This window comes from Microtus pennsylvanicus, chromosome 1 (genome assembly GCF_037038515.1).
Source record: "Microtus pennsylvanicus isolate mMicPen1 chromosome 1, mMicPen1.hap1, whole genome shotgun sequence".
NCBI classification, from domain to species: Eukaryota; Metazoa; Chordata; class Mammalia; order Rodentia; family Cricetidae; genus Microtus; species Microtus pennsylvanicus.
The window spans coordinates 135,731,747-135,751,936 of record NC_134579.1 but is presented as its reverse complement, the minus strand read 5'-3'; the positions used below and the strand labels follow the sequence as shown (position 1 = coordinate 135,751,936).

Here is a 20,190-nt window from a genome sequence, read left to right as displayed (position 1 = left end):
TTTCATTATAGCAACAAAAAGCTAAAAAGCACAGAGTGCCCAACCAATGTTTTCTTCCCACCCACACCCCTGGACCCTAAGGTCTCCTTGTCCCAAGCCAGACCTGCGCTGGTCATCACTGTCCGAAGGGGAAATGGTCAGACATTCATCCATGTGTCCATGAAAGAGGCGGAGGACATGGCCTCCAGTCACAAAACCTGAGGAAGATCAAGGAAGGGTGGTTGCTGTGAGGCAAGACTCGCAGAAATATCTGGAAGTCAGTGTGGAGTCTAGGGTTCCTTTATCTTCCCTGTGAAGGTGAAACTGGACTAGGGAGCAGTGTTGATAATCTGTGGTTTAGCCCATGTTTAAGATCTAAAGAGTGGGGATGTGAGATTTGGGATCAGAGGTCAGAGGCCAACCCATAAGGATCTGGACATGCCGGGGTAAGGTCAGGAGACTTAAAGTCATGACTTAAGGGTTTAGATTTGGCCTTTTGAGACTGAGGTCAGATTGTGTGGTTAGGGGTCCAGAGCTCCCTGCTCTTGGGCTCCGTGTTCCTAGGCAAAGGTTAGGGTTAGGAGGTGCGACGTTCAGCTCTGAGGCTAGAGTTGGCAGTTAGGACCTCAATTCTGAGTGTTGATTTGGGGGATCTTGGGCTGGCATATGAGGTCAGGGTTTGGGGTTACGATCTGAGTTTGAGACCCTGAGCTCGGAGTACGAATCTGGAAAGACCTGAGCTTTGTAGTAAAACAACGAAGGTGCTGGAGAGATGGCTCCACAGTTAAGAGCACTAGCCGCATTGCAGAAAACCCGCGTCCTGTTCCGAACGCCCACACAGCAGCTCAGAACTATATCTGTGCAAACTCAGTTTCAGCTGATCCAACACGCTCTTCCGGCCTCCGCAGGCACCAGACACACACATGTGCACAGACACAAATGTATGCAAGACATTCATACACATAAAATAAAAATATATAAATAAATAAATCTTTTTTTTTTCTGAGTGTTTTTAAAAGTTGTTGGGCCTGGGTTTCAGGGCTTGGGTCTCAGTGGTTTAAAACTCAGCTTGGTTCTTTGGTTAAAGGACCCTGAAGTTGGAGTCAAAACTAAGGGCTCTGCCATCTTACTATAGGATCTGAGACTGAAATCGGCAGGCTTCGAGGCTTGTTTTATTTTTCTTCATTTGTTCTGGGGAGAGTTTGCATGTGTGGTTTTGTGGTTGGTGCTTTCTGTGTGCGAACGTGTCCGTGTTTATGTGTGTGCACTTCTGTCTGCAGGTGCTCAGGCACATGTGTGCGCATGTGTGTGGGGGCCAGAGGTCAGCACTGGGTGTCTTTCTCAGTCACTCTCCACTTTATTGGGGGGAAGGGGGCAGGAGTCTCATGGAACCGGAGCTCACTGACCCAGCTCAACTGGCTCTCTAGGAAACCCCATGGGTCCTCTGGTCCTCCCAGCACTGGGATTACATGGGGTGACCCTGAACCCAGCTTTAACACAGGGGATGAGGGTGGGATGTACGTCCTACTTCACCAGCTGAGCTCTCTCCCTGCCCTGGGGTTTTGTTGTTTGTCTGTTTGTGGTTTGTTATGTGTATTGGTGTTTTGTCTGTGTGAAATATCTTGCACCACTGGTCAGAAGATGGTGTCGGATCCCCTGGAACTGCAGTTATAGATGGTTGTGAGCCACCATGTGAGAGCTGGGAATCAAATCCAGGTCATCTGTGAAGAATGGCCAGTGTTCTTAACTGCAGAGCCGTCTCTCCGGCCCCGTTTTCTGTTTTGTTTGTTTGTTTACTTGTATGAATGCTGTGAGCTCGAATTTTGGGTTTTGAGAGTAAAATTAAAATCTGAGTGTGTGGGGCTAGGAAGGTGATTTAGCAGGTGTTGACACCAGACACCAACCCAGGCCACCTGAGTTCAGTCTTCAAGACCTACATAGCAAAGGAAAGTCTGACTCCTATAAGCTATCATCTGACCTTTACACATGTAAGCATGCCCACACACACATTTCAGTTAAAATTCTTTTGAGAGTCCAAAGCTGGTAGCATAAACTCTGAGGTCTGAGCAGGGGTCCTGGCTTAGGATCTGAGGTTTAGATTCCAGGGCTTTGGTCTGTGCCTATATCTCAGAACTGAAGTCTCAGGATTAAGCTCCCGGGTTGATGCTCTACACCGGTGGTTCTCAACCTGTGGTTCACGACCCCTTGGAGTCAAAAAACCTCTTCACAGGAGTCACATATCAGATACTTACATTACAATTCACAACAGAATCGCTTCTCGGCCTTTTGGCTAAGATCAAGTGTACAATTCACAACAGAGCAAAATTACAATTACAAAGTAGTAACAAAAATAATTCTATGGTTGGTGGTCACCACAGCACGAGCATCCATATTAAAGGGTCGTAGCACTGGGAAGGCTGAGAACCACCACTAAGCTGTGAGTTCTTCATGGAGGAGTCTGACCTCGAGGACTGAGCTTGGTATGGAAGTTTCTGGAGCTGAGTTTACGGGTAGTAGTGAATTGGAGGCCTAGGGATCTGAACTCTGGGGTTCTGCCTTTGGGGTCAGTAAGAAATGTACTGTGGAAGTCACAACTGGGAGATCTGAAGTGTGAGATGCAAGACACAGTCTGGGCATGTCTGAGGAAGCACCATAAGTGAGGATCTCTTTTGATGGCCTCACCTAAGAGGCCTGAGGTCCTCACCTTCTTCACAGCCAGAGCAGATGGGGTTCATGTTCCACAGAGTCTGCATGAAGGAGGCATCAACCTGGAGTTCCCCGCTCGCAGTCGACAGGTGCTGGGGTCAGAGACAGTGGAATGAACAAGAATCAAGACTCAGTGGGAAACAATCAAAGGGAGACTCCAGGAAACATACAGAATGGAAACAGAAGGCCGGAGGTCACAGATCAGACAAATGAGAGCAAGTTAGGAAATGGGGTGGGGGTGCGATTAGAAATCAGAAACAGGGGATGTCAGAAAGCCAGGAGTTGTGAGAGCCAGAGACCCACTGGGCAAGCCAACGTTGAGAGGTGGGGCACATCCCACACACCCCCACAGGAGCAGGAGGACTATCAGGGAGATGGGATCACTCACCAAGTATCGCTCGGAGGAGACGCTGACAAGGATGAGGTCATCCCCAACACGAACCTTCTCTCCTTCAGACCTCTGCTTGGAGGCAGGGTGCATCGTCCACCAACATGCCTCTCCTATGAGTGGGTTGACCGTCAGGACAATGGTTTCCCACAATGCTCTTCCCCACAGTACTCACAGTCACCAAGTCTTCCCGACTCCGGAGTCTATAAATCCCCAACCGCCCCATCGACTCTCCACCTCGTTGCCTGTCTGGAATGTGTCCATCCGTATGTCCAAACCCTCTGTGCCCAGGCCCCTGTTCCTAGCTCCAGGGCATATTTATGCACACCTACAGAGCTCTGCAGACTTTCAGTTCCTGGTTTGTGGCACCCATCATGCTCCCTGCCCGCAGCCCCTGGCACCTGTTGCATCTTCTTGTAGTCCCACGTCGAAGGCCAACTTGTCAGTAAGGGATCGGGAAGTGGTCAGGCAACTCAGGTACTAGGGTGGGAGAATGAGGTCAGCCTCCTGGCAGGCCTGAACCCTCTCCTTCGCCTGCACCTATGGTTAGTGCACTCACCATACGGCTGTGTGCGTGCCGGAGCAGGATGGCATGGCCGTACAGGAGTGTCCTGTGTCCCCCGCCCTGGGATGACTACAGGGGAAGAGATGGTACAGAATAAGCAGGGACCCCTAGATTTCCATAGCTTCCAAAGTATATGGCTTATTCACAGGTGGCTATATGAACCCCATGAAATGCTATGCCCAGGCAAGAAAACCTCAGCTCAAACCCCCAACAAATGGTCTGCATCCATTTTCCCATCTGTAGCAGCAGGGACTGCTTCTGAGAAGCCTAGACATGGTGTGTTTTACAAGTCCCCAAGGCCCGGAAGCTTGTGATTGTAGCACTTGGAAAGCAGAGGCAAGAGCATTGGGTATTCAAAGTCAACCTCAGCTACTTAGAGAATTTGAGGCCAGCCTGGGATACATGAGGTTCTGTAAAACAAAAACTTCAAAACCCACTCTGCCATCCTGCCTTGTTTCTCTTATAAACCAGGTCCTGACATCACCCAGAGAGTATGAATTCATCTTCCAGGTGACTAAGGACGCTCAAGAGAGTCCCAGTATCCCAACTACTCTAGCCTGACATAAAAGAGCTGTCCTGTTTGCACCAGGACAATCCTAGCTGTCGCCTGTCACGTGACTGTCAACCATTGGGATAAAGTGACTCTGCTGCTGCCACTCACTCCCATGCACGAGGAGACTTGGGCCTTTGGAGGAAGGAGGTGCAACCAGTTCCTTGATGGCATCATGCCTCCATCATGGCTCTCCCATGCCCATGCTCTGAGGGAGCCATGTCATGGGGACACAAGGTCCTATGGCAGACCCACACATGGGATGGAGGGAGGTGAGGGAAGAGGTCCCATGCAGCAAGGGGCAGGATGGGGAGGAGAAGAGAAGAGGAGAAAGGAACAGGCCAGGGAACAGGGGCTCAGAAGCCTCTTGCTCCCTCCTTCCTTCCTGCCTGGCTTGTTCTGGGCTCCACAGCCCCTGACATCTGGGGTGGGGGAAATCCTCCAGCCCCTGTGTTCAGGATGTGGGCCTGAGCAGCAGGCCTGGGGTCAGGAGTGATAGGAGAGACATGACACCCAAGGCCAGACCTACCCACTTATCCAAATTGAGGGCCTGTGGGGGCAGGGCAGAGAGAGGAAGAAGAGCACATGGTGAACGACCCCCAGGTCTCTCACCCATCCTTGTCCCTGTCCCCCGCTCCTTGGAGGCAGAGCCTTACCTCCACACCAGCCTCCACAGTATTGGCCAGCATCTCCTGCAGGGCTCGCACTGACAGGGACTGTTCCAGGATGAAGCAGCAAATGGCCAGATCAGGGGGTACATTCTGAGGGGGTGAACAGACATCACTGGGGCCATTAGACTTCCGTGCACCAGTCGCACTGTGCCTTGTCTGCCCCTTCGTCTGAACGTTCTCACTTCCAGACCCCCATCCTCACCCCACAAGGGGCACCGGCGAGGAGTCAGAAACAGGAAACACCTTTCAGCCTCTTCCTTCAAATTCCTCCAACTCACCCAGCTCCACAGAAACTTACAGATCGCTTCTGTCACTCAGCTGTTCTATGCCCCCTAGTCTCACGATGCCCCCGACTGTGGCTCATCACCTTGACACTGCTCCCCCTGAGGCAGGAAGCTCCTGCTGTGCCTTCCCTGAGATCACCCCCAATCTCTTCAATCCTAAAAGAACACTACTTCTGGCATTCATCCCTGCCTTTCCAGTCATACCCCAGGAGAGAGAGACACACCGTCCCCTCAGATTCCAGAACTCCCTGATGACCTCCTCCACCACCAGAGGCCAACTCCTTCTCTCAGTTCCCAGGCCCTCCTTGCAGGTCCCTTCTTCTCTCACACCCTGAGTACTCCTCACCCTGGGACCTCAGGCTTCTCTGGCCTCTTGGCCTCCACGCCCTCCTGACAACCCTTCCTAAACTTCTCCTGGATGCTGGGCCTTCTTGTCTTGAATCCAAAGTCACCTGCCTTTCAGATTCTAGCTTCCCTCCATGCCTCGAGCCCTCCGACCGACCCTTGCTATCTAAGGCCACACACTCTTCCCATCTCTGTCCTCTGTCCTCTCCGGTTAGGTTCCCTTTCCTCTAAACTGCCTAAGTCTCCTCCTCTTGGATCCTTGGCCCTCCTTCCTAAGACTCAGGACCACAGCTCTTTGCCCTTGGGAATCCTCCCATTGCGCTTTCCGTTCACAGAGCACCACCCATCTAAGACTCCGCCCCCACCCTAGGCTCCGCCTCCTTTCACTCTTCAAATCCCTCTCCACCCCCCTCAGACCCTGTTCCACATTAGGCACCACCCCCACCTCAGACCCCGCCCGTTCCTCTTCAGAGCTCGCCCCCATCTCAAATCTCTCCCCGCCTCAAGCATCCCCTTTTATTCTTCTGGCTAGGCTGCGCCAACTCAGATTTTGCCCCTCTAGACCCCGCCCACGTCTCAAGCTCCGCCCCTTCAGGCCCCACCTCACACGTTCACCTACCTCAGATTCTCTACTAGTCTCAGATTCCTCCGGTCCCATCTCAGACCACGCCCCTTTCCTATCTTAGCCCCTCCCTCTCCATCCTGTCAGAATCACCTTTCCGGGTCCAGAGCCTTAAAGACTCATTCCCAGCACCCACATAGCAGCTCACAACTGTCTGTAGCTCCAAGATCTGACACCCTTACACAGACATACGTACAGGCAGAACACCAATGCACATAAAATAAAAATAAATAATCAAAACCCTGCCCTCCCGACCCTGCCTCTCCTCCCGTGCCTGGTGCACACAGACCTGCGCGTTGCTGGTGGGTTCCAGGAAACAGAGGCGGTTGCCGAAACCCTCAGCGGCCAGACAGAGTTTGAGCTGCTCCTTGAGCACCGTGGCGCTGCACTGCAGGACCACCTCGTCATCCTGGGAGAACAGAGGGACAAGGTTCACCGGTGGGAACCAGAAGGGACAGACCAGCGAAGACACTGCGTGCCGTGCTGTGGAGCCGTCTCTTTCCCCTACAGAAAAGATTCACTCTGCACGAGCCAGGCTCCAGCTATGTCTCTCTTTGGATGGTTGGTTGTTCTCTCATTCATTCCTTTTGCTCTTGCGACAGTGTCTCCCTAAGTTGCCCATGCTAGCCTTGAAGTTCCAGGATCATGTGATACTCCTGACTCAGTCCCTTGAGTAGCTGGAATCACCGGTGTGTGTCTCCATGCCTGGCTTCACAGGGGGTGAGAGGAGATTGGATTAGACTCAAAATCTAGCTCCTCTGGACACCTCCTAATGAGGGGTTTGCAAAGAGACACAGTGGAATGTGGAAAAGATTTTTTTTGATGTTTAGTTTTTGCAACAGAGTCTTGTGTAGTCCAGGCTAGCCTCAAATTGCCTTTCAATCAAGGATGACATTTAGTTCTTGGCAGGTCTGCCTGCACTTCCCAAACGCTGGGGATTCAGGGCTGTACCACTATGCCAAGCAAGTTCTGTAGCAGAGGAAACTCTTTCGAGAAAGTTACAAATGAGGCTGGAGGGAGGCCTCTGTGATGGCTGCTCTTCCACAAGACCCAGGTTCAATTCCTAGCACCTACATCATCTGTAATTCCTGTCCCAGGGAACCCGCTACCCTCTCCCACTTGGGAAGGCTATACTAAATGCAGTACGCAGACACACACTCAGACAGAACAGCTATACACATCAAATAAAGGTAAGGAAAAGTTTTTAAAGAAAGTTACATATCCTACTGGAAATCACATGACCTCCAAACTCCCGAATGCGTCGGATAAACATGTTCTAATCCTGAGTATCATCCATATACACAGTTCTCCATCCATTTGCCCGGCCCAGGAGGAGACAGAAGCACGGCCTAATGGTAATTGCTCTGTCCTGGTTTTGCTGACATTCTGGTACACACCTCACTGACATTCTGGTACATGCCTCGCTGACATTCTGGTACACGCCAGGCATCTCTGTATCCATAGTAATTATATAACCTGAGCATTATTTAGCAAGCATTTGCTGGTTGTCCTATGCTTCTGCCTTCCACTCATTTAACAGACACTTATTATCTACTACCTGCCAGGCACTGTTTTAGGCACTGAATACACAGCAACAGATAAAGCAGAGAAACCCCGCCCCCAGGGGGCTGATCTCCTCATGTGCAGACCCTCTGTAAACAGATGAGTGAATACATAAGCTTACTGTCAGTGGTAGGTGTTCTGGGGGGAAAAATCAGCCAGACTGATATAAGAGTGGCAGTGGGCCTTGACCAAACAGAAGCAGGACTGGTCATCTGTAGGGAATGTTCCAGAAGGCAGCCTGTGCAAAGGCCTGTGGCCAGGAGGTGCAGGGGGTGTCCAGGAGTGACAAGTGAAACGGGACGGTGGGACCAGCAGGAAGAAGGGAGGTTACGAGGCCAGAGAGAGACTTATATGGGCCCTTTGAATCCTTATTAGATGTTTTTATTCTCTCTCTCTCTCTCTCTCTCTCTCTCTCTCTCTCTCTCTGTCTCTCTCTCTGTCTCTCTGTCTCTCTCTCTCTCTGTATCTCTCTCTCCCCCCACATGAAAAAAAAATTAAAATCACTTTCCCAAGCAGAGAGAGCAAGTGAATGGCAAAACCAGGATGTAAATCAGAAGCAGGAATCTAGTCATCACGGCAAACCAAATCCCACGGTACGGACTCGCACTCTCTCTGGCTCCAAACGCTGCTCCCAAAACTGGTTGAAACGAGGCACCTGTAGTCTCATCTACTCCAGAAGCTGAGACAGAGGATCACGTGAGTGCAGGGGCTCAAGACCAGCCTGAACAATATAGCAAGGCCCTATCTTGATGAAATAAAGAGAAAGACAGAGGTAGAGAGTAGGGAGAGAGGCAGGGAGGAAGGAAGGAAAAAGAAAGGTAGATAGATAATAGATGATAGATACAGAGATGATAGATATATAAACAATAGATACATAGATGATAGATATATAAACAATAGATACATAGCTGATAAGATATATAGACAATAGATACATAGATGATAGATATATAGATGATAGATACATAGACGATAGATACAAGATAATAGATACATAGACGATGGATACATAGACGATAGATATATAGATGATATTTAGACTATAGATATGTAGATGATAGATACATAGATGATAGATATATAGACAATATATAGATGATAGATACATAGATGATAGATATATAGACAATATATAGATGATAGATACATAGATGATAGATATTTAGACTATAGATATGTAGATGATAGATACATAGACGATAGATACATAAATAATAGGTAGGTAGATAAATACATACATACATACATGATAGACATATAGATGATAGATACATAGATGATACATAGATAACTATATAGATGATAGATATATAGACGATAGACACGTAGATGATAGATACATAGACAATAGATATATAGATGACAGATACATAGATGATAGGTAGGTAGGTAGATAGATGACTAAATGAGTAGATAATTGGTAGATGACGGCAGAGAAGAACAGAATACAATAGTGCAATTTCCAAAGCCAGGTTGGGTACCTATTAATATCTATTAATGACTCCAAATATTTTAGAGGTGGAGGCAGGAGGATATGGGATTCAAGATCAACAGCAAAGCCAGGCGGTGGTGGCACAAGCCTTTAATCCCAGCACTTGGGAGGCAGAGGCAGGAGGATCTCTGTGAGTTCGAGACCAGCCTGGTCTACAAGAGCTAGTTCCAGGACAGGCTCCAAAACCACAGAGAAACCCTGTCTTTAAAAAACCAAAAAAAAAAAAAAGATCAACAGCAGCATGGGTTATATTAGCCCCTGTCTCAAACAAACAAACCAAAAATCAGCTTCCCTGTACCCCAGCGCCCCACTACTACCACTCCCATCATTGAACCTGGAGTCTGCGGAGGTTCCGCACCTTTAACCTGCCCCCTGTCCTCTGGAGGTTCTGACTTGACCAGGTTCTCAGAGATTCCAGTGTGAGCGAAGCTTGAGGTCACAACATTCAAAACAAGGGAAATGATCTGTATGGTTATGGCTAATAACCTTAATAATCAAAGAAAATAGAACAAAAACAAGAAACAAGCATGCCTAGTCTGACTTCAGGTTATGAAAGTTGTTATTTAAACAGGTGTGTCAAGACAGGTGTGGCTGTGCCTGTCTCAGGAGGCAGAGGCAGGTGGATCTCTGAATTCAAGGCTAGCTTAATCTACAGAGTGAGTTTCAGGACAGCCAGGGCTACACACGAAATCCTGTTTCAAACCACTTCCTTCAAAAAAAGGTGTGTGACTATGCCCTTAATCCCAGTACTAGGGAAGCAGAGGCATGTAGGTATCAGTGAATTTGAAGCCAATCTGGCCTCCATAGGGAGTTCTAGGCTATGAATGTTTACTGGGATTGTCTGTAGTAACAAAATATTGCAGACATGGCGACTTCGGTGTGCACCAGGCAAGTGAAGATATAAGCAAACTCAATACAGTTGTACAGCAGGATGGCATTTGTTGTGCTTTAAGGGACAAGCCACACCCACTCCCATTACCTCTGACCTGCCCGCCACCATCTTGGGCCCTTCCTTTTCTGCTTCCTTGACATGCGTGCTTTTTATTATAAGGAAGACCTGGGAATGTTATGGTTTTGGTCCCTTTAAGAGACAATCCACACCCATTCCCCTTCCCTGTCCGCTGAGGCAGGCTGATCTTCAGCTTCCGGCCTGAGCTTGCTCTCTTTTCCATCTTCCTCTCGGAGAGGCAGCTTTGCTTCTGCCTCTCTCCCCATTTCTCTGCTTCCCCCCTTCTCTGTCTCTTTCTCCTCTTCTCTCTCTCTCTCCCCCCTCTCTCTCTGTCCCCCCCTTCACCCTTCCTCCTCCATAACCCCCTGAATAAACATTCAACCTCACCCTGCATGTCGTGTCTATCCATGTTTCTGTCTTCTGCCTGCCTGCCATGTGTCTCCCTGCCTGGGACCAGCCATTGCTCAGGGACCAGCAGCCATCTCTGCCTGGGTCCTACTGCCTGCTGCCACATGGCCCGCCACCACTGCTCTGAGACCAGCAGCTGTCTCTGCCTGGAACTGGCTGCTCCCAGGGCTCGCTGTCTGCTGCCACATGGCCCGCCACCACCACTGCCCGGGCCGCCGCTCTGGGACCGGCAGCCATTTCTGCCTGGGACTGGCTGCTCCCAGGGCCCGCTGCCTGCTGCCACATGGCCTGCCACCACCACTGCCCAGGCCGCCGCTCTGGGACCGGCAGCCATTTCTGCCTGGGACTGGCTGCTCCCAGAGCCTGCTGCCTGCCACCACATGGCCCGCCACCACCATTTGGGACCTACAACATTTCTGCTGCCTACTGCCGAGGGGATCTTGGAGCATTTTTAAAAAAGAACAACAGCAATAAGCTCCCCACAAAAGGAACTCATGCTACATGTAAAAAAAATACCCTAATCAGTCAAAGAGAAATGAACACATACTGTATATGAAACTCTGGCGGTGACTGGTGGAGTCTATGTGCTGACTGAAGGACAGGGTGACTGCTGCAAAGGGCAGGAGGATTTTTCTGGGGTGTAGCAAGTGTTCTTTGCTTTGATTTCGAAGGTGGTTACTTAGTTTACATAATAGGTCAAAACCCACTGAAGCCAGGCGTGGTGCACACACCTGTAAGCCCAGCACTTGGGAGGTGGAGTAGGAGGACCAGGAGTTCAAGGTCGTTCTTGGCTAGTACCAAGTTTAAAGCCAGCTTTCAGTACGTGAAGCCCTCTCTAACACTGTGCGCACACACACATACACACACACACGCCCCAGGGAAAGTACTGAGGTTGGTTAACTGTTTTGAACCTGTGAAATTTGTTGCTTGTCAATTACGCCATCAAGCAGATGGGTCTTGAACTTACTGTGTTGCCCCGGGTGGCCTTGAACTTTCATCCTCCCGCCTCAGCTTGCTGAACGCTGGAATCACAGGTATAAACCACCACACCATGCTTTAAAGTTGGACTTTTTCTTTTTGTTTAATAATACCTATGAATATGTAGTCCACGCCCTGGTAGCAATACAGATTCTTTCTTACAGGTGGGTTATGATTCACAAAAAATATTTTTGTGAAGAAGGTATCACACAACCTTAGTAACTCTGAGGAAAACCGACTCAGCCTGGGTGAGCCTGGCCTGACTGTCTACCTCAGCAAGCCTGGGACTAGATTCCCTCTGTTGAAAGCAAGACTTGGCCTCACAGGGCACTCGGTGGTACCACTTCCTGTCCTTGGCCTCACGGGGCACTCGGTGGTACCACTTCCTGTCCTTGACCTTGGGCAAGTTCACCACCTGGGGCTTGGTTTCTCTCAGATGTCCCAGGGAGATAAAGATAGGGCCCTACCTCAGAAGATAGGGCAATGAGAATATAATTAGCCACCTCAGGAGGCTGAGGCCCCAGGCACTGGGCCTGATGCAGAGTCACTGCTCAGAGTTGGTAGCCACAGCCATGGGCTTATTAGGCTGTGGAAGGCCAAACCCATGGTGTAGGTTAAGGGGCTGGGGCTGGGGAGAGGCCCTCCTCCAGTGGCTTCATATCCAGCTGTCCCCATCCTTCACTACCAGTCCCAGCTGTTCCGCCCTCCCAAGAAACTGGACCCAGCCTGCCAGGGTCCTATTCTGGGTCAGGAATGCTGTGTCAGCATTTCTGCATGGACCTAGGGCCTGAGGGAGAGGGAACAGTGCAGGGTCAGCAGACCTGGCCCAAAAGAGAGAAGATCACTCATACTCATAAACCAACCCCCATCTCAGCCTCTGGGAGGATGCGGTAGAAAGGACTAAGAAAGAGACAGTCCCTCCCCCCCTTTTGTCCCCTCCCTGTCCCCTGCTCAGAGCCCAGAAAAGAGGGCTATTCTGGGAGAGACACCTGTTGTCCCAAGTCCTATCCCTGCCCCCAGCTGGGGATCAGAGATTCAGGGAGACAGGACTAGAGGATCAGCAAAACTCAGAGGGCTGAAGCCAAGGGACAAAAGACAGAGACAGACCCAAGACATACTGAGGAGATGGGAGAGACATCACCCAGACACCCTCAGAGGCCACTAGCAGACGTAGTTAATCCTCCTCACCAAAACCAAGCAGGAAAGAACAGTCAAGATCCAAGAGAATCCGCCCCCCCCCCCCCGCCAGGAGACCACCAAAGGCTAGGAGTTCAAAAGTACAGTGTCGTCCAACCCACCCCAGCCCCCTTTCCAAGAATTTAAATAGGTCAGAGCCTGGAGCAAGAAGGGAATAAGGGCTAAGATGGGGGTGGAGGACAGCTAAATTAAGCCCAAGAATTAGAATCACCTTCCTCAAGTGTCTGCTTCCAGGATGGGAGGAGGGGGTACTCCTTCAGTGACCCCAAATCTCTCATGTCAGGAGAGGGTAACTAAAGATCTCCCCTTCCCCATTCGATCCTCCCAAATCCTGATAATTCTCCACGGTCAAAAAAGTGATGGGAAGAGACGGAAAGACGAAGTGACAATCACCCAAAGTGACCTCAAATTTCAGAGACCACCAGCAAGCAGACAGAAAGACCCTAAGAGATCAGCGTGAAATCCCCACAAATCCTCCTAACCCAGACCATACGCACCGTCCTCAAAAACTGAACTTCGTCCTCGCCTTCTCCTCCTCCGTCACCCATGATGGCAATCCCTCTTTGTCCCGGGCTAGGATCTGAGAATGGCGAGAGGGGGCTGTAGGTTGGGAAGGTGGGCTGAGGGAGGGCTGGGGTCGGAGACCTCTAGGAACGCCAGAGGCACCCGTGAGGTAGATGGAACTGCAGGAAGCGAACCCGTGCGGGACCCAGTTGCAAAGAGGTCCCCGCCCCACGGACACCCATTGGGCCATGATGGGACGGGCCACGCCCCTGCCCAGAACCCCGCCCACAGTACAAACTCTGGGGGAAGGTGTTTGCTCCCGCGGTCTGGGTGTCTAGAAAGTAGCTGAGTGGCCACAGTCACCATGAGATGCCATAATTCTGTCATTTATGCATTTGTTTATGTAGTTATTTCTCTCTTTTTCCTCCTCCCTCCCTCCCTCTCTCTGAGGCTCTCATATACCTCAGGCTAGCCTTAAACTTCTTTTGTAGTCAAGGATGACCTTGAACTTCTGGGAACACTACTAGGGCTGTGGTTCAAACCCTGGGCAGCGCGCAAGCTAGGTAAACATTCTGCCATAGGGCTATATTCTTAGCCTAGTTCCGTTATTTCTTAACGAGTAAACTAAGGGTTTACTCTTGCTACATAGTCACACAGTTGTGCCCGGATGCACACATCTCCTACCTTAACACACACACACACACACACACACACACACACACACACACACTTAGAGCTAGTCATAGTGTCACAGGCTTGTCATCCAAACACTGAAGAGGTTGAGGCAGAAGGTTTGCAAGTTTGGAGCTGGGGCTGCATAATAAGACCCTGTCTCAAAACAGGAACAACAACAGGGCCCCGGGTGTGTGCCTTAGTTAGTGGAGTGGTTGTCTCGCTTGCACAAAACCCCAGGTTCCGGCACATGAACTGAGTGTGACGGTACACATCTGTAATCCTGGCGCTCAGACCGTTAGAGACAAGAGGCACGGTAGCTCAGTCATCCTCAGCTACACGGCAAGTTAAGAGGCCAGCCTGGGCTGCACGATAGAGTCCTTGTCTCAAAACAGCGTGGGGGAGGGGGTGAGTGTCTGTCTGTCTGTCTGTCTGTCTCTCCACCAGGCTGGTCTCAAACTCACGGACATCTCACAGACATCTCCCGGCCTCTGACACCCTAGCGCTGTTTACAGAAATGCGTCACCACCCCCGGGGCTAAAAACCGCCTTTTGAACAGTCCTAGCTGGTGTCTCTCACCCACCTGTTGCATTTCGGGCGTGAGCTAAGATCTTTTTATTACCACTCCTGTCTCACAACCCGGCTATTGTTGGCATCCTTCACAGCAGAAACTAAAAGCACGTGGCCCCTACAGATACCCCCTAAATGTCCTGTAGTCCTCACAGCAACCTTTGGGGGTCGCACTTCCACCATTCTCAAGCTCTACGTCCGGAGAGAAGCCGTTGGGAGCAGGAGTCAGGCAACAACGCGTAGGCTGACCTGGGGAAGGTAGGGTTCCTAGCTAAGCTTTGACATCTCCGTATTTCCATAGGATTTTCTAATTTAGCTATGTGGTGACACACGCCTGTAACCCTCAGTTGTAAACCAACATGCATGTCCTGGTAAATGAACCCAGCTTCTCTGGAAAAGCAGTCAGTGCTCTTAACCACGGAGTCATCTCTCCAGCTCCTAAGGACCTGCTTTCAAATCCCCAGACTTAAATAAAGTTGTTCAGCAAGCAACTATAATCCCGTTGCTTGGACCATGGGGGGGGGGGGCGGGAGGTGGAGCATGGGACAGGAGGTGGACCATGGTGGGGAGAGGTGGAACATGGGAAGGGAGGTGGACCATGGGAGGGGAGGTGGAGCATGGGGGAGGAGGTGGGCCATGGGAGGCGAGATGGGTCATGGGAGGGGAGGAGGACCATAGGAGGGGAGGTGGACCATGGGAGGGGAGGAGGACCATAGAGGTGAAAAATGAAGAGACCCCCATCTCAAACAAAGCAGAAAATTAGGACAGACGCCGAGGTTGTCCTTTGACCTCCATACAGACGCAACAGCATCCACACCTACAATAACATACCTGAACACACACACACAAATCATACATATGCGCAATTAAAACCAGTGTTCTACAGTTCAACACAACTATATTAAAGTGCTTTTCAGTGTAGGTCTTGCTTATTAAACACGGGTGCAAATACACTTGGATTAAACTCATCGTTTTCTTTTTTAGATAGGGTCTCACTGTGTAGCCCTGAACGGCCTCAGACTTGCTATGTAGACCAGGCTGAACTTGAACTCATGGAGATCTAGTTGCCTCTGCCTCCTGACTGTTGAGATTAACCAGTTATATTTCATTATTGAATTATATAATTCAGTAAATTATATAGTTATACTCATTATTTATATATATCATGTATATAACATAGCTATTATGTTTATTATGTGGTACAATATAATTTTGTTTTATATTCATATATTATATAGTAGCATAGTAAATATTTTTAAGTGCTTCTATACAGAATATGATATTATACTGTCATTATGAATTATATCAGAAGATATTAATAGTGTTTCTTAGTTCCTTAGTCATCACTACATATTTTAAGACTTTTCTGCGTTGCTCTTTGGACACCTGGTGTATGGCCATGGTGGCTTTGAGGGACTTCTTGGTGGCAGGTCCCTGAGGGTGGACACCCAAGCTGCCTCTGGCTCCTGTAACGATCCTTGCATGTGTCACTTGATCTGGGAAATCCAGATGGTCAATTTGACTGGACTTGGGAACACTTAGGAAGACCAAGCCTCGGAAGTGTCTGGGATGGCATTTCCAGATGGTTTCACTGACCTCTGGCTGGGTCTCCAAGTGAAGAGAGCGAGCTGACTGCAGCATTTGTTTCTTTTCATGTCCTGCTTTCGGATGCAGCATGAGCAGCTGCCTCCTGCTCCCACAGCCATGGCGGTCTGGACCTTCTCAGTAGATCCAGGACAAACACCCAGCTGCCTCCTGCTCCCGCAGCCATGGTGGTCTGGACCTTCTCAGTAGATCCGGGACAAACCCTTCCTTACTAAGCCGCTTACATCAGGTATTTTCTCTCAAGAATGGGGAAAGTGATGAGACATCCCTTTACGGAGATGGCACCATTTTTGGTATACACCCTCCAGAACCTGACTGTTAGATGACACACCCATATACACAATTCCTCCAAGCAGCCTGCTGTCACCACGCAAAGATTTCAGCCTCCATCTCCCAGCCTCCCCTTGCCATCATCTAACTTCTCATTTGTATGGTCATGCTGGTGCATGTTGCTGTGGAGGAACATAAGTGTATATGGAGGACAGAGACCACCTTAGGTGCTGTTCTTCAGCTGGCCTGGAGCTCACCGTGAGGATAGGTTAGATGGTCTGCGAGCCCCAGGAATCTACCTGGCTCTGCTTCCCCAGCGCTGGCATTAGAGCATGCCTCACCTGGTTCCTTAGGTGGATGCTGGAGCTCGAACTAACTCGGGTCCTCGTGCTTGTGTGGCAAGCTGATAACTGAGCCATTTCCCCAGTTACCTGGCTACTAACGTTTAACAGACTTATAGACTGAGTTACAGTCACCAATCAGTTGTCAATGATTTCCATCATCTTCTCTGGGGTCTGTCAGAGATTTGGGAGTCATGGCTACCTGGACATTCTCTTTGTTTTGGTTTTCATTGCTTGCTTGCTTGAGACAGGGTCACTAAATAGCCTGAGCTAGCCTCAAACACCTGATTCTCCCGCCTCAGTCTCCCAAGTGGTGAGTTGACAGGCTTTCTGAGACTCCCATCTCTGCCTTCCGAGCTCTAGAATGACAAGAAAGCTTCCACATCCACCCAACATTTATGTGGGTTCTGGGGATCCAATCTAGTGCAAACTTGCTATTCCTCAAAAAAAAAAAACAAAACATTATAACCATTGTGATATCTCCCCAGCCACCACACTCAGCTTTACAAAAAATAAAGTGTGTGTGTGTGTGTGTGTGTGTGTGTGTGTGTGTGTGTGTGTGTGTACCATCTGTGTGGGTGTCCTTGGAAGCCAAAGAGAGGATGTTACATTCCCCCCTGGAGCTGGAATTACAGGCCACTATAAAGGACCTGACTTGGATGAGGTGGAGAATTGAACTCTGGTCCTCTACAAGAGCAGCAAGGGCTCTTAACCACTGTGAAAGTGTTTGAACCACTAACCCAACTTTTTATATGGGTGCTGGGGATCCAAATTCCGGTCCCCATCCTTGGCAGCAGGCACTCTTATTTATTTATTTATTTAGGTTTTTCAAGACAGGGTTTCTCTGGGTAACAGTCCTAGTTGTCCTGGAACTCTGCCTCCCGAGTACTGGGATTAAAGGCGTGCGCTACCACTGCCCAACTAGCAACAAGCCCTCTTGAGCCCTAAGCAATCCCTCCAACTGATTGCCTGATTTTCTGTTGGAGTTGCCATCCTGTTGTCTTGACTTACAGCTCTTCTTTTTTCCTTTGAGATACTTTCTGGCTGGCTTTAAACATTGCAAACCCTTTCCCCTGCGGCCGGTTAACATTGGTCCCGTGGTGCCTCGTGGAAAGAAATCTCCTCTGATGCTATCAAGCTTTTCCTCTTGTGGGTTTCTGCCCTTCGACTCAGAAGGCTCCTCCTTTGTGGTCATCAGTGTTCTTGGGGTGGTCATCCAGAGGGCCGTGAAGGCTGAGTGTTTACCCCAAGATCCTTCCCCACCTCTCGCTTGGGGGCTTTTCTGCATCCTCGGGGCCTGGAGACATTCTCACACCGGAGGCTATGCGGGTGCTAGAGGAAATGAAGAGAAGGGGAGGGCTCTATACCATTGAAAGACTGCACTACTTGAGACATAGTGGGAGACATAGCAGGAGACATATGAAGGCAAAGAGCCGGGAAGAGAGGGAGTACCAAACCAAGGCAGTTCATTTGATGGGAAAACTAAAGTAGGCCTTCTGGGCTATGTACAAAGACGCCCGCTGTGGACACTTTCAATGAAAACGAAAAGATCAAACGTACTCTCCCGAAAATGCCGCTTCAGTGAACCCACTTAAAGTACTAGGTTTGGGAGAATCATTCTCCTGTGACCCATTTATTCTACTCCTGGAAACTGCCCTACAGAACTGAAGGTTTTGTGTTCACCAGGAGGGGAATGCTTGAGGAGTTCCTAGCAGGGTTCAGCAGGAGAGTACCCACTGGAACGTGAGGGTTATAGGCTCCATCGAGGCATGGTAAGAACAAATGCGTTTTGGGGAGTGGTGACACACACCTGGAATCCCAGCACTTGGAAGGTTGTCAGGCATTCGAGGTCATCCTTCTCTGTTACATTGCAAGTTCAAGAACCGCCTAAGCTACAGGAGTTTCTCCAAGAACAAAACAGCCCTCTCCTGGCAAAACATATCAGTGTTCAGCCTGCATGTATATACGACTATTCTGTGCATGCTCGGTCCCTCAGAGACCAGGAGAGAGCGCTGGGTTCCTAGAACTAGAACTAGAGTTAATACGGCCAGTGTCTGTCCATCATGTGGGTGCTGGGAACTGAACTTAGGTGCTCAGGAGGACCACTGAGCCATCCTTCTAGCCCTGAAAGGTACTGTTTTTGGGGTTTTTTGTTTGTTTGTTTTTTGGGGGGTTGTTGTTTTTGTTTGTTTGTTTGTTTTTGAGACAGGATTTCTCTGTAGCTTTGTAGCCTGTCCTGGAACTAGCTCTTGTAGACCAGGCTGGCCTCAAACTCACAGAGATCAGCCTGCCTCTCTGCCTTCCAAGTGCTGGGATTAAAGGCGTGCGCCACCACCGCCTGGCTAAATGTACTGTTTTTAACAGAATCAAGAAAGCAACTTAGACCAGCCTGGTCTACAAGAACTAGTTCCAGGACAGGCTCCAAAAACCGCAGAGAAACCCTGTCTCGAAAAACCAAAAAAAAAAAAAAAAAAAGAAGAAAGCAACTTAGCCGGGCGGTGGTGGATGCCTTTAATCCCAGCACTCGGGAGGCAGAGGCAGGCGGATCTCTGGGAGTTCGAGGCCAACCTGGTCTACAAGAGCTAGTTCCGGGACGGGCACCAAAGCTACAGAGAAACCCTGTCTCGAAAAACCAAAAAAAAGCAACTCAGCTGTCCAATGTAACAAAATTGATTAACAAATCATATGCTAGCACACAATGAAAGATAATACAGCAAGAAAAAGGGAGGAAGCATAGCCAAGTAAAATCACATGGGAAGAGGAACAAAAGACTCGACACAATCCATGAGTCCGTGTACACAGAGTACTTCTTAAAATATGTTTTTATTTCAGTTATGTGCAGGTGTCTGTGTCTGTATGTGAGTGTTTGCGCACCGAGTTGCTTTAGAGGCCAGGGTGTTATATCACCTGGAGCTGGAGTTACATGTGATTGTGAGCTGTCTGATGTGGAGCTGGGAACTGGACTCCAGTTCTTGCCAGAGCAGTGAGTGCTCTTAACTGCTGAGCCATCTCTCCAGCCCCTTCACAGAGTTTTAAAGCAGACAAAACTACTCTGTTATATATCAGGCTGCGGATAAATCGATAAATCGTGGGAGGCAGTGATGGAAGAATGAGGGCACTTAGATAAGAATGTTCCGGAGTCACTTGATGTTTTTGGTTTTGAATGGGTGGGGGTGGTTTAGGCCCAGTTGAGAGCTATGTGGACCAGGTTAGTCTTGAATTCATAGAGATCAGTCTGCCTTAGCTCCTTCTACCCCATTAAAGGGGCTAGGATTAAAAGTGTATGAGCTCTCTCTTTTGCTCTCTTTCTTTTAGAGTGGCTTCAAACTCAACAAGTAGCAGAAGATGACCTTGAACCCCTGATCCTCCAACATTACCTGTCAAGCGCCAGGGACTGCAGCATGCAACACTAGTGCCTGCTAAAGTCTTGTTCTTGAATTGAGTCATCGCTTGGGTTTCCTCAGTTAATGACAACTCATCGACCTAAGGAGCAATGTGTGCTCTTTTTTGAACTTCAATTAAAAATATGTC

The 20,190-nt window shown here is 49.4% G+C and overlaps 1 protein-coding gene across 5 annotated transcripts in view; it reads right to left on the bottom strand.

Moving 5' to 3' along the window:
• Positions 1 to 13,392, bottom strand: part of Ryr1 (ryanodine receptor 1) — a 134,319-nt gene extending 120,927 nt beyond the window's left edge. For all 5 annotated transcript variants that reach the window (XM_075986704.1, XM_075986732.1, XM_075986713.1 and 2 more), the window contains exons 1-8: positions 13,195 to 13,392; positions 6,400 to 6,519; positions 4,845 to 4,949; positions 3,633 to 3,707; positions 3,475 to 3,553; positions 3,074 to 3,186; positions 2,684 to 2,777; positions 104 to 197 (exon numbers count right to left, since the gene is read on the bottom strand). In XM_075986704.1, coding sequence (XP_075842819.1) covers positions 104 to 197; positions 2,684 to 2,777; positions 3,074 to 3,186; positions 3,475 to 3,553; positions 3,633 to 3,707; positions 4,845 to 4,949; positions 6,400 to 6,519; positions 13,195 to 13,245 — 731 coding nt within the window. In that variant the 5' untranslated portion in view covers positions 13,246 to 13,392. The remainder of the gene's footprint in view (positions 1 to 103; positions 198 to 2,683; positions 2,778 to 3,073; positions 3,187 to 3,474; positions 3,554 to 3,632; positions 3,708 to 4,844; positions 4,950 to 6,399; positions 6,520 to 13,194) is intronic.
• Positions 13,393 to 20,190: the final 6,798 nt, after the last annotated feature.